Source organism: Rhinopithecus roxellana, chromosome 8 (assembly GCF_007565055.1).
Source record: "Rhinopithecus roxellana isolate Shanxi Qingling chromosome 8, ASM756505v1, whole genome shotgun sequence".
Taxonomy (NCBI): domain Eukaryota; kingdom Metazoa; phylum Chordata; class Mammalia; order Primates; family Cercopithecidae; genus Rhinopithecus; species Rhinopithecus roxellana.
Window position 1 is genome coordinate 55961118 of NC_044556.1, and position 12773 is coordinate 55973890.

Below are 12773 nucleotides of genomic sequence, written 5' to 3' on the forward strand. Positions count from 1 at the left end.
CACACTGATGGGGAGGGAAAATGCTATTAGGCTGTACTTTGTTCTAACAAAAAGGTCAAGTGAGAATTCCCAGGGGTTCATTTCAGTGATGGCTCCCTTCTTCCCACTCCTGACAGAGCAGGTCTCCACTCCAGAAATTAAAGTGTTAAACAAGACCCAGGAGAACGGGACCTGCACCTTGATACTGGGCTGCACAGCGGAGAAGGGGGACCATGTGGCTTACAGCTGGAGTGAAAAGGCAGGCACCCACCCACTGCACCCAGCCAACAGCTCCCACCTCCTGTCCCTCACCCTCGGCCCCCAGCATGCTGACAATATCTATATCTGCACTGTGAGCAATGCCATCAGCAACAATTCCCAGACCTTCAGCCCGTGGCCCAGATGCAGGACAGACCACTCAGGTGAGTACACTGGTGGCAGCCTATGTGCCACCTTAATGAGCATGGGCTCAGTCTTCACCTGACCCAATTGCTCCCCAGTCATGGCATTCACCTTAGTAATAATACTTTACATTTTCTTTATAGTTTGCAAAAGTTTACCATGTGCATTTAGTGAGCTCACTCTCATATTGACTAGGGTGGCATTATTAAGCTCATTTCGCAGTTGATGAAACCAACAGGAGGTGATAGAGCCAGACCCAGCGCCTAAGTCTCCAAGGCGTTGCCTTCTCTGCCTCTTGCCTTGGCTCCAACCTGCAAGGTTGGCTGGGTGAGGGAGTGCAGGTGGGCGGGCCTGGCTCCCAAGTCTATGCTCCACTAATGCTGGGGCAGTTCTTCACCATCAATCAGTATTTATTGATCACCTACCTGGTTAGAAATTGTGAATAAATATGATATGTGATCTCTCCTCTCTAACAATTCATTGTAAAGATAAGATGTAGAACATGTGCTTAATAATGAAACACAGGATATAGTGAAGGGCCTCGTTTTATGGAATGGACTGTGAATCCCATAGCAGGATCAGGAGAGTCAGAAAGAGAGACTAAGACCTGGACTGTGAAGTTTGAAGAATAATGATAAGTTGCATAGCGCTTCATCATTAGCAAAACACTTTCAACTGTATAATCTCTTTTGATCCTCACAATAACCTTGCCAGATAGGTGTTATTCTACTTTCATTTTACAGATAAGGAAAGTGACATTCATAGCATTTAAGTACCCTCTTCAAGTTTCTTTGGCTTGTAAATGTGCAGTTAACCCCTAAACCTACATCTTCTGACTGTTCTTCCTCTAGAAAGAAAAGCATCATTATTCTGTCAGCAAAAGGAAGACAGAACTTATTAAGTAAGCCCATTTAACCACTTGGATACAGAACAGAACACAGGCCCTTTTTACTAACAGATCTTGTGTCCCTGCCTCAGGCAGGTTCAGGGCCTGTAGGACCAGGGTGCTTGCTCTGCAAGGCATTTCTTAAACCCCGACATTCTCCGCTCTGCATCCACTGAGGGGTACATAGGAATCGTTCCAATGGGTCTTCTGTCTACAGTAGCCATGGCGTCCATGTGGAGGGCTTTCCCAGGTGGTCGTGGTCGAGGGACAGGGGAATTCAGCCAAGTAATGTCCTTCCACATAGCACTGCCTGTCACAGAGACTCCCCCGGAGTATTCCCAGATGGACTGCTGGGAAAATCCCACCTGGCCTCCAGTGTGCCCCTGGGAGTTCTTGAATGAGTCTAACCCCCTGCATGTTTCCTCCCCAGACATTTCATAGCCAGAGTCCCCCGTCTGCTCACTTACTGGCTATGTCTGGCTGCTTGCCCACCTTGCATACAAACCATATTCAGAGGCTACCCCCCAGTTCAGAGCGCTCAGCCCACCCACAGTCATTTAGAAGGTGCTGGCAGGACAAGCAAGCAGTGCAGCATAGTGGGTAACTTACAGAATGTGGTCCTGGAAGTCCTAGAGCCAATGTTGCCCTTTCTACTTACAAGATCAAGTCCCTCTACCCTTCTGAGATTTAGATTCTTCATCTCTAAATAGCAACAACTGGTGGGTCATTGTGGTTTACTATGTGCCAGTTATGTGGCATTTCAGTTAATCCTCACAGCAACAATATAATATAGATAGTATTAGTATCCCCACTTCACAGATGAGGAAACAAAGCTACAACATGGTTAAGCAAGGTCACACACAGAGCAAGTGATGGAGCTAGACTTCCTGATTCTGGAAGCCTCATAGGCATTAGTGAAAGAGATAATGCACTTAAAATGCCTTATAAACCATAATGAAATGTAATTTTTATTTTAAAAACTACATAAATATAAAGTATTTTTAAATGTTAAATGAAGAAGCAGTAACCCTTACCTCAGCACAGCCATCTCTGGGTATAGCTGCCCTATTAGAGTACAAAGACAGGGCACTGAGTATTTTACCCTGGCCTATCCCAAAAAAGGGGCAGAACTTTCTTCATGCTCCTCAATGTAGCTTAAAAAGAATTTAATTAGTGCATACCAAAGTGTTGGTGGACCATAAAGCTTACACTAAGGGAACTCAGCTCAGGACTGTTCTAAGAAAACATGTGAAGATGGACTTACCCATCTAAGCCACTCTGAGGACCAAGAATGCACCAGCAGGAACCAGATTTACTGAGTAGGAAGCAGGTTCTTGTCAGGAGTGGAGGGACAGGAAGCAGTAGAAACCTGGCACCATAGGAAGGGCCCTGTCAGGATCTTGGCTCGGTTTGTAAGAGAACTATCTAGCCGTTTCCCTCTCTTGGGTCTCTGTTTCATCCTCAGTAAAATGAAAAGGGCGAACAAGTGAAGTCCCTCCCAGAGTCAACAGTCCTTGATTCACTGTGTGTGTGTCAATAAGAACTGCAAATAGAGGCTTGCCACTGTGTATGAGTTTGCTAAGGCTGCTGTAACAAAGGACCACACACTGAGTGGCTTAAACAATCAAAATGTGTTGGCTCTCAGTTCTGGAGATAGAAGTCTAAAGTCAAGGTGTCAGCAGGATTGTTTTTCTCTGAGGGCTGTGAGAGAAAGAGCTCTCCCAGGCCCCTCTCCTTGGCTTGTAAATGACTGTCTTCCCTTATCTCTTCATATCATCTTCCCTCTATGTGTATTTCTGTGTCCAAATTTTCTCTTCTTATAAGGACACCAGTCATATTGGATTAGGGCCCACCTATCTCAGTTTGCTAGGGCTGCCATAATAAAGTACAACAGATTGGGTGGTTTAAATAACAGAAATTTATTTTTCTCCCAGTTCTGGAGGCTGGAAGTTTGAGGTCAAGGTGTTGGCAGGTTTGGGGTCCTCTGAGGCCTCTCTTCTAAGCTTGCGTATGGCTACCTTCTCACTGTGTCCTCACCTGGTCTTTCCTTTGTGTGCTCACACCCCGGTCTCTCTCTCTTTTTCCTGGTGTCTCTTTGTGTGTCCAGATTTCCTCTTCTTATGAGGACATCGGTCAAGTTAGATTAGGGACCACCCTAATGACCTCATTTTAACTTAATAACCTTTAAAGACCCTGCCTCTGAGGTCTTTGGGGTTAGAGCTTCAACATAGAAATTTGGGAGAGGGGAGACGCAATTCAGCCCATAACATCACCCTAATGACCTCAGTTCTACTCAATTAACTCTGTGAAAACCCTATGTCCAAATAAGGCCGTAGTTTAAGGAAATCAACATATGAATTTGGGGAAACACAATTCAACATGTAATACAAGTAGAGATGCCTCCTCTCCGCCCTGCCAGCCTGCAGGGATAGGTGACCAGACCTTCCCTGCCTCAGAACCAGATCACACAGCTGGTTTGTGGCCTGCCCTTCGCAGTATACCAGGTTGCCTAAATACTGAAAACACAATTTTATTAGTACGTTGATTTGTGTTTGCAAATGAATAATGGATACTACCAATTCTTAAAACACTGCACTTAGTTTGACAAAACATTTACTGAGGCTCTACTATATTCCAGCATTGTGCTAGGGGCCGAGTACACAAAGATAAAAAAGACATGATCCTTTCCTTAAGGCAGAAGACAGCTGTATAAGTAAACGATGATCCTAGATTAGACAGTGTGACCTATGTAAAATGGAAATATATGCAAGGCAACAAAGAGGAGGGAATTATTAACACTGTCTCAGGGGATTAGAGAGAGCATCCCAGAGGATGTGACATAAACTAGGTTTTAAAAATAAGTAGAAATTACCAAAGCTGATGAAAGACATTCCAGGCAGAGGCAGGAGCAGATACAGCTGGGTCTTGATCTGTATTATCTCGTAGGTGATAGGAACTAATAAAGAGTTTTAGATAGAGGAGTGACACCATCAGTCTTGCTTTTCAAAGAGAAACTCCAGTAGTATTGAGAACAGAAGGGGGCAAGGAAGAAGGGTAAGAAAGAGAAACTAGTTCCTGGGGGCCATTATTGCAGTCATCCATCAAAATGATGAGACCCGAGCCAAAGCAGCAACTGTCAGTTAACAAAGACTTTTTTCCTAGGGCATACAAAGGGAAACCCCAGTCTTGGGATGAAAGGGTGAGGTCTGAGGGTTTATTAGAGGTTGCTTCACCATCTGTCATCAGGACAGTGATATTAAGACATTTTTCATTTTCATTAATGAAAATCTCGCAGCGGTTAATGATGTGATGAGATGGAATGCAATGTGATGTGAGCACTGTCTCTTGACAGGACTCACTTAAGTGAAACCATGCAAAAAGTTGTATGTTCCATGAAATCTTTTTCTTTAAGTGACATTTGTTCAGGTCATGCATTCATCCTTATTCCAATTGCCATTCCAGTGTTTTAATGTCTGTCATGATGAAGCGTCTTTATTGCAAAGTCCAAATCCTAGGGTGCTATGAAGTACTCTGGCTAGGTCATGTGAAGCCAGTGGATGTGGGTCAGCTCTGGACAGTGTGTGACTTGCTGCCATCCTCAATGACTGTATTCTGAAATAGATACGGCTGTGCTAGAATGAAGGAATCTAAAAAGGAATGCCCCTGGAAGCTCATCTTGAAGAGAGGATCTTTTTCAGTAGATCAGCAAAACGCTGGCTCAGCACGTCTGAGTTAGCTCGGTGAAAGAAAAGGCTGACGCCTGCCAGTGAGCTCGGGAGGCTTCCCCTTTCTAGCAAGGTCATTTCTTCAAATAGGGAGTTCCCATTGTTTCCGAGTCACTTAGATGTTCCAAGCACAAAGACAGGTTTCTCTCTAGGGTCTTCCCAATTTAGCGAGCGTAGCAACAATGGTGGAAAGAAAAAACCGGGAAACTTCACACAGCCCAGAGCCTGGTAATGGGGCCACACCCGCTACAAGGGAAGCTGAGACACATAGCTCCTAGCTGAGCAGCTACACGCCCAGAAAAGACTCATATTACCACGAAAGCATGAGCGAAATCGCACTGGAGCTAGTAGCCTCTGCAATACTGGTTATGAGGGATTTTTCTGGAAGCTGTGAACTCTGTAAAATGTTCACTTGATGGCCCCAGAACTTAAATTAGTATATGGTTCACGAGCGTCCTTCCCCACCCCCAGTTCTGAATGGAAACTGCCACGAACAAAAATTTATCTCTTGAAGATGGCAGCCTTTGCTTACAGAACCACATGAAAGGCAGGAAGGAGATCCGGCATGCTCCCACCGTTAGGCTAACATCGCAGTATCTCTTGGGTGAACTACATTTGTTTCTCAGATTCTTTTTAGTTTTCTTCTTCATCTTTCCTAAAAAAAAAAAAAAAAAAAAAAAAAAAAAAAAAAAATAAGATTTGGGGACTTGAGAAGAGAGAGAGAGAGACGCTTTTGTGTTTCTGTGACAACAGACTTAGAGACAAGAAAAAAAAAGCCCTCTGGCTTTTTCCTTGGAGGTGTGACTGTCTGCCAAGTTATCAGGTTTAAACCACAGCCAATAGATGGGGAGGGCCCAGGGTGGAGACTCGAGCAAAGTACTCTTCCCAAATGGCATGTGAGTTCTTGACCAGCCTGCTCAGTTGCCTCTAAGAGCCTCGGGAGTAGGGGGAGTTCCAAACCTCTGGTTCAGAAATGTTCAGGTAGCATTTCTTTGTGAATGAAGGAGACAGGAGCTTGTGGACCCCAGGACAACTTTGATTTCTCAGCATCACCATCCATAGAGGCCTCACTACATGACTGATCAAAGAGAAGAAGAACTGGAGCTTCTGCCACAGGAAATGGTGGTTTGAAAATGGGAGCACAGGTGAAGCGCCGATGGCACAGACACACACTTGCCTCCTGGCTCCATCTTGTCACTGTAAAGTATAAGCCAAGTGGGTCACTGCTCCTTCCCTTTGATTCCTGCCTTGGGCCATTCAGCAGGTGACCCTGCATTCCTTCTGGTAATTTTTAAACAGAAAGGCACATTACAATATTTTTCCAGATCCATTTTTGTGGACTCTAATTTAATTTAACTTAGTTCATCGAGTGCATACTGAGTTCCTTCTTGCCCTATATTGTTTCGGGTGGAATGGAGGATACAAATAAAGAATAAGGTACAGGACCTACTTTCATGGAATTTGCAATCAAAGTGGGACTTCTACATCTTACTAGGTAGAAAAATAGAATATTCAAAGAAACACATTATAATCAAGGAACTGCTACTAGAATTCCTCTTCGAAAAGGAATCATATTTGTTTAGGATAGTACCTTAATAAATGGTAGAAGGCAGGTGGAGAGCCCCGAGGAATCTGGGTGTGGGTTGGATGGTTCTGTACAAGAATGGAGGAAGATGATGCTTGTGCAGAAATGGGAAGAGAAAGAGAGGGTCTGAGCCTGCTGGGTGGTGAAAGCTGCCTGGTTCACAATGGAATTTGCTTCCTGGGAGCCTTCAATCTTCAGTAGAGAACTTAAGCCCACAAAATTACTGGTGTAGGTTTTCTTAAAAACGTTTTTTGGTTTGTTTGTGGAAACTGATCATATTAGTCTGTTCTCATCCTGCCAATAAAGACATACCTGAGACTGGAGGATTTATAAATGAAAGAGGTTTAATTGGCTCACAGTTCCACATGGCTGGGGAGTCCTCACAATCATAGTTGAAGGCGAATGAGGAGCAAAATCACATCTTACATGGCAGCAGGCACGATAACTTGTGCAGGGGAGCTCCATTTATAAAACCATCAGATCGTGTGAGACTTATTCACTACCGTGAGAACAACACAGGAGAACCACCCCATGATTCAATTATCTCCACCTGGCCCCATCCTTGACACATGGGGATTATTACAATTCAAGGTGAGATTTGGGTGGGGGCATGGCCAAACCATATCACTGATGAAGGGACTAAACTTTGTACCCAAGGAAGCACAGAGTAGAGCAAGCAGAGTTATATGAGCAAAGACTTAGAGAACCACAAGGAAATTACTTCCAGAAATTACAGAAATCACGTGCAGCTTGACCTGAACAAACTGTAATAGTAGCACTTTTTTCATTTTTATCCAAATTCCTAAGAGCATGGAGTCTCTGACATTTGATTTCCATGTAAATATAATCAGAAAATAGCAACAAATGGATGAGCATCAAGTGTAAAAATACTTGGGCCTACTATACAGATAGGGAAACTAAGTCATAAGTAAAGAACAGATGGGACTGAAGCATCTCTGGACACCAGTGAAGAGACTCCTTTGGACTTGAGATCAAACTCATTTTCTTGTCTTTCCAATCAGTCAACAAGAATTTACCAAGACTCTATTATGTACTGAGTACTAAGAGAGCTGTTAAAGTAGTGTAAGAGATGTTCTCTGGCCTCCTAGAACCTAGCAACTATTTGGAGAATTGAGGCTAGCAGAAGTAATTGACACTTACTGACCACATGATGGATTCCAGACATTGCTCTGGGCACTTTCCATACATTACTGTATTGGTTTCTCAGAACAACACTGTGAACTTACTGTTATGCTCATTTTACAGATGAGGAAGTTGAAGCCACAGAGGGTATGAGTAGCTTATCTGTAGTCACAGAGCTATCAAGTGGTAGACCCACAGTATGAACCTATCTATCTGGCTCCAAATAACATCACTGAAAATGGTCTCCATGGTAAAGATGATGTTGCCAAAACTCAGGTTCTAGGATACATGACATAAACCACTGGTGCTGCAGGAGTCCAAGGGAGAGGGAGGAACAAGAGCTGGGATGGTCAGGAAAGGTGACAGAAAGAAAGGAAGATTGGCCTGGGCATCAAGGCTGGGCAGGCATGGTGGACAGCTTAGGGTGCAGCAGGAAGGAGAGTATGGGGTGTAGCCTGGGGCCACCATGAATCAGTTCCATAGGCTGATGAAACACAAAGTTCAGGCTATTGGCCACCATGATTCTGTTCCTTTGGAACCCAACGATTTTTCTTTCAATTTCTGCCCCACAAATTCATCACAGGTTCAACAACAAGCAGGCTTATTCCACAATCATCCTCATAAGTTTCCCTTACACATTGATGTTAGCATCTGGTGTTACTCTATTTAGAACCTTAGTGCGAATATTCTACTTAGAACTCTAGTGCTTCAGCTTGGTCCCCACTGTTTCATTACCCTGGTGTAACTTTTCCCAAGTCCGTAAGTCTCTCTGACTCTCCAAGAATTCTGTCTTTAGTATTCAGCCACATTTCTACTCCTAAATCAAGCTCTAGTTCTTGAGGTTCTCCAGGCTGTTTTCCTTCTCCATAAAATGGGAGTAATGAGTGTACCTACCTTGTAAGATTATTGTGAGGATTAAATATGTCAGTACACGTGATGCACTAAAAATATGTGGCCCGTTGCAAATGTTCAATAATTGTTCATTATTATCTTATTGGCCTACATGTCTTGTTTACTGGGGGCAATAGTTCTCATTCACTGTTTTTCAAAGTGTTGCTCCTAGTTCAAAAGAATTTGATAAAGTGGGTAAAAGAGAGAAAGCAATACAAGTTTTCTTTCTGATTTTGAGCCTTGATGATTAGTTCTCAGGCTAATTTTAAACATGAAGATGATTTAGAGGAAAGACTAAATACTTTCCATTCAGTTCAGGTCTGCTGGGTTTAACACAGTTATTTTCATGAAAGGACAGCAATAGCACTATTATGTTTATTTTTAAAATAGATAAGTAAATCTTTCTTCCTCCCAGTGTCTCATGAGAATAGTGTGAATTCACAGGGACGGCACATGGAACCATTATGTTCTCTTTACCCAAAATGGATACAGGACACATTAGCAATCTTAAGATGGAGAAACTGGGCAGAGAGATTGACTTAGGAGAGATGAAGATAATTTAATTTTAGATATGTGGTAGTTGAGTTAAATATAAAGCATTTGGATAGAAAAATCTTTATGAAATTAAGAATGTGAAACTATAGTGAAAGAAATTAGAATAAGAAAACAGATACAAAAATTTTCCAGTGGTCTAAAGCTGATCTCTAAAACCATGAAAACAAACATCTCCCTTGGGAGAGAATGCAGAAATAGAACATGAGGCTCCATTATCCCACTTTCATGTAGGATGTTTTTAAGCTCAGAATACTTTTGAGATTGCTCTTTGACTTCTTTTTTTGTTTTCCAGAAACAAAGCCATGGGCAATGTATGCTGGGCTGTTAGGGGGTGCCATCATGATTCTCATCATGGTGGTAATACTACAGTTGAGAAAAAGAGGTAGGTGTCTGGCAATAAAGAGATTCTTATCACACTCTCTGTGGTAAGCAGGGGACCTCTCCCCACAGTCTGGGACTTACTCTTACCACTTTGGTTTTCTGCATGGGGCCACCTTTGCAAAAATAGTAGATAAACATATCCTGGGACCTTGCTTATTTCAGTCTAATTCAACATGTCTTGATCCCCTCTACTAGGCTATGGAGAGAAATAGAAGAGCCACAGGTTTCTAATGTGAGAGACATTATTTATATAATTTCAGTTTAGTGTGACTAGCACTGCTGTCAAGGTAAATGCAGAATGCTGAAGAAATGTGCAAGAGGTTTAAGAGTATTCACTGGGAACAGAATTCAGAAAATTCTTGGATCTCATCCAAAAAGTCACCAAAGTTAGAATGAAACCAATAAGGCACAATTATTCCCCTGCAGTTTAAGTGCCTAGAGGTACCATCCCCTGTCCTCTCTTCCAAATGTCCCTGTGATTCAATATCTCAGGGCATTGTGCTCCCCTCAGCCACCTTGACTACTACCAACCAATACTGGAGTCAAAATGTCCTGACCCAAGACCAGGACAGATGCCCTGGCTGCCTTCCAATGGTAAAATAGAACTTGGTCCTTAGAACACTGAGCCGATGACTGATTTCATTCTCAAGTAGATCAATGTCATCTACATGCAACCTTAGAAAAGCCCTTACCTCAGCACTCTGATGTTGGTTTTGCTTATATAAAAAATCTAGATCATAGCACAGCGACCTACTTGTGTCTCATTTCCTCCATCTAAGAGTTAGCCAGGCAGGAGGGATGCGTGATTCAGATAGAAATTAGGTTGACAGCCTATCGGGTTGGGGGTAGGGCAATTACATTTAGCTTGTACTATAAGAAAATAGTGAGATTTCTGGATGTTCAGGATGAGAAAACTGAACTGAACTTATCCACATTACCTACCTAGCAAAATTGCTGGGATCCTACGCCATACTCTTTCCTCAACTACACTTCGCTTATCACATGGTTATGCTCTAAGGGAATAGTTCTCCCCATCCCACAATTCCCCACTACCTTCCCCAACACACATACCCATCCTCACCTCATCTCCATTCACCATTTGTCCCTTGTAAGTTAGCAACACACAAAACTCTGCCTCCAACTTGTGGTAAAATTTATATTTAGTTGCTGTACCTTTCACAAAACCTTGCTAAAGAAATTCTATTGGCAGCTTCTAATGATATAATCGTCAGAATGCAGCCTGATGCTGAAGGCTTTTCAATGGACTCTTTGGCAATTTCATGTCCAGGAGAATACATTGATTAAGAATGTGGGTATAGGCATTAGATAAACTTACATTCAGATGTAGATTTTGCTACTGACAAGCTGTGTGATCAAATGACTTAACTTCTCATCTGCAAAATGGGGGTAATATTAAGTACTTCATGGTATTGTGGTGAAGATTGGTATCAATACACGGAAAACACTGAACACAGTGGTTCCCATTGATGGGTGATAGATAGATAGATGATAGATAGATAGATAGATAGATAGATAGATAGATAGATAGATAGATAGATAGACAGACAAATCTCTTAGAGTAGATGAGTTAAAATGGCAATGTTTAAGTGCTACGGCCAGGAGAGGCTGCACTGGAAGCATCTGGAAACAATACCTAGAACAGATTTAAAATATTTTAAATCATGGTAACATAAGACTTTATGCTTCAGGTAAGAGCTGAAAAGGATATTAGACACTCTACACCCTCATTTTATAGTTATGGTAAGAGAAAAGACCCACTGAGATGACATGATTTGTCCAACACCACGCAACTTATGATGCCTACAATGTAGATGTCCTAATTTTAAGGCCAAGACTTTTTCATTAGAGCCTAAGACCTTGGTGACTTGTAGTTGAGTTGAGCTTACTCCTAAAAATCTATTCTTGCACTGGGAAAAATAACCTGAGACTAAATTATCTTGGTCCAATGATCCTTTTAAGCAGCAACAATCAACCTCACCTCTTCCTTCTATCTGACCATTTAGGACTGTCCTCCCAGTTCTACATTTGAGTCTGAGCTGACCTGCAGGACTGAAATTCTTTGAGGACTGTAGTCTGTTCTCTACTCTATTTGTAGCCACTACAGCACATAGGAGAGTCCTGGGCAGGCATGTCTTACTTTGCAAACACTTGAAAGGACTAATTTGCACCTCCTCTGCTACCTCCAACTGCTTCTTGAGTCCTCCCCTCCATTTTACACACACACACACACACACACACACACACACACACACACTCTCTCCTCAGTTAGAATCAACTCTGACCAAAAAGTGAAGTTGAAACCACTAGGCACACCGTACTCATACCCATGCAAAAAAATCCCATGTTGACTTTCCTTGAATTCCTGGAACTTCATCAGTGGCTGCCCCACATTTCCTCCCCAAGACTCACACCCTCACGCAGCACATTCCACCGTGCTCACCACATACACACTGGGCCTTTCCCTTCCAAAGAAAAATGTGGTCTCCTAAAAACGCTATTTCCTCAAAGACGTGCCCTCTTTTTTTTTTTTTTTTTTTTTTTTTTTTTTTGAGACAGATTCTTGCTCTGTCACTCAGGCTGGAGTGCAATGGCATGATCTCGGCTCACTGCAGCCTCCGTCTCCTGGGCTCAAGCAGTTCTTCTGTGTCAGCCTCCTGAGTAGCTGGAATTATAGGTGCGTGCCACACGCCTGGCTAATTTTTGTATTTTTAGTAGAGACAGGGTTTCCCCATGTTGGCCAGGCTGGTCTTGAACTCCTGACCTCGTGATCTGCCCCCCTCAGCCTCCCATAGTGCTGGGATTACAGGCATGAGCCACTGTGCCTAGCCCAGTTTTTTAAGAGAATAAATTAACTGGTGTTAAAATAAGTCTATCCTAAAGGCTGTGATTTCCTCTGGGTCTAGCCTCCATTGCTTCTGCCTGGACTTTGCCCATAATAAACCTCCATGCTTCAGTTTGCCACTTTCTCATCATCCTTACTGCTGCATGATGTATATAAAGGATACTGTGCAACTTTAGAAAGAATGAGATAGGTCTACTGTGCCAGCATGAAAAGTGTCAAGACATTTTTGTTTGTTTGTTTTTTGTTTTTGTTTTTTGAGACAGAGTCTCACTATTGCCCAGGCTGGAGTGCAGTGGCGCAATCTCGGCTCACTGCAAGCTCCACCTCCCGGGCTCATGCCATTCTCCTGCTTCAGCCTCCCGA

General features: G+C 42.9%; 1 protein-coding gene across 2 annotated transcripts in view; it reads left to right on the plus strand.

The window, feature by feature from the left end:
• SLAMF1 (signaling lymphocytic activation molecule family member 1) overlaps nucleotides 1-12773 on the plus strand; it is a 37476-nt gene that overhangs the window by 11860 nt on the left and 12843 nt on the right. The window contains exons 3-5 of one of the 2 annotated variants that reach the window (XM_010360735.2): nucleotides 117-401; nucleotides 9459-9548; nucleotides 10059-10141. In XM_010360735.2, coding sequence (XP_010359037.1) covers nucleotides 117-401; nucleotides 9459-9548; nucleotides 10059-10141 — 458 coding nt within the window. The remainder of the gene's footprint in view (nucleotides 1-116; nucleotides 402-9458; nucleotides 9549-10058; nucleotides 10142-12773) is intronic. The other variant, XM_010360736.2, reaches the window with a different exon arrangement.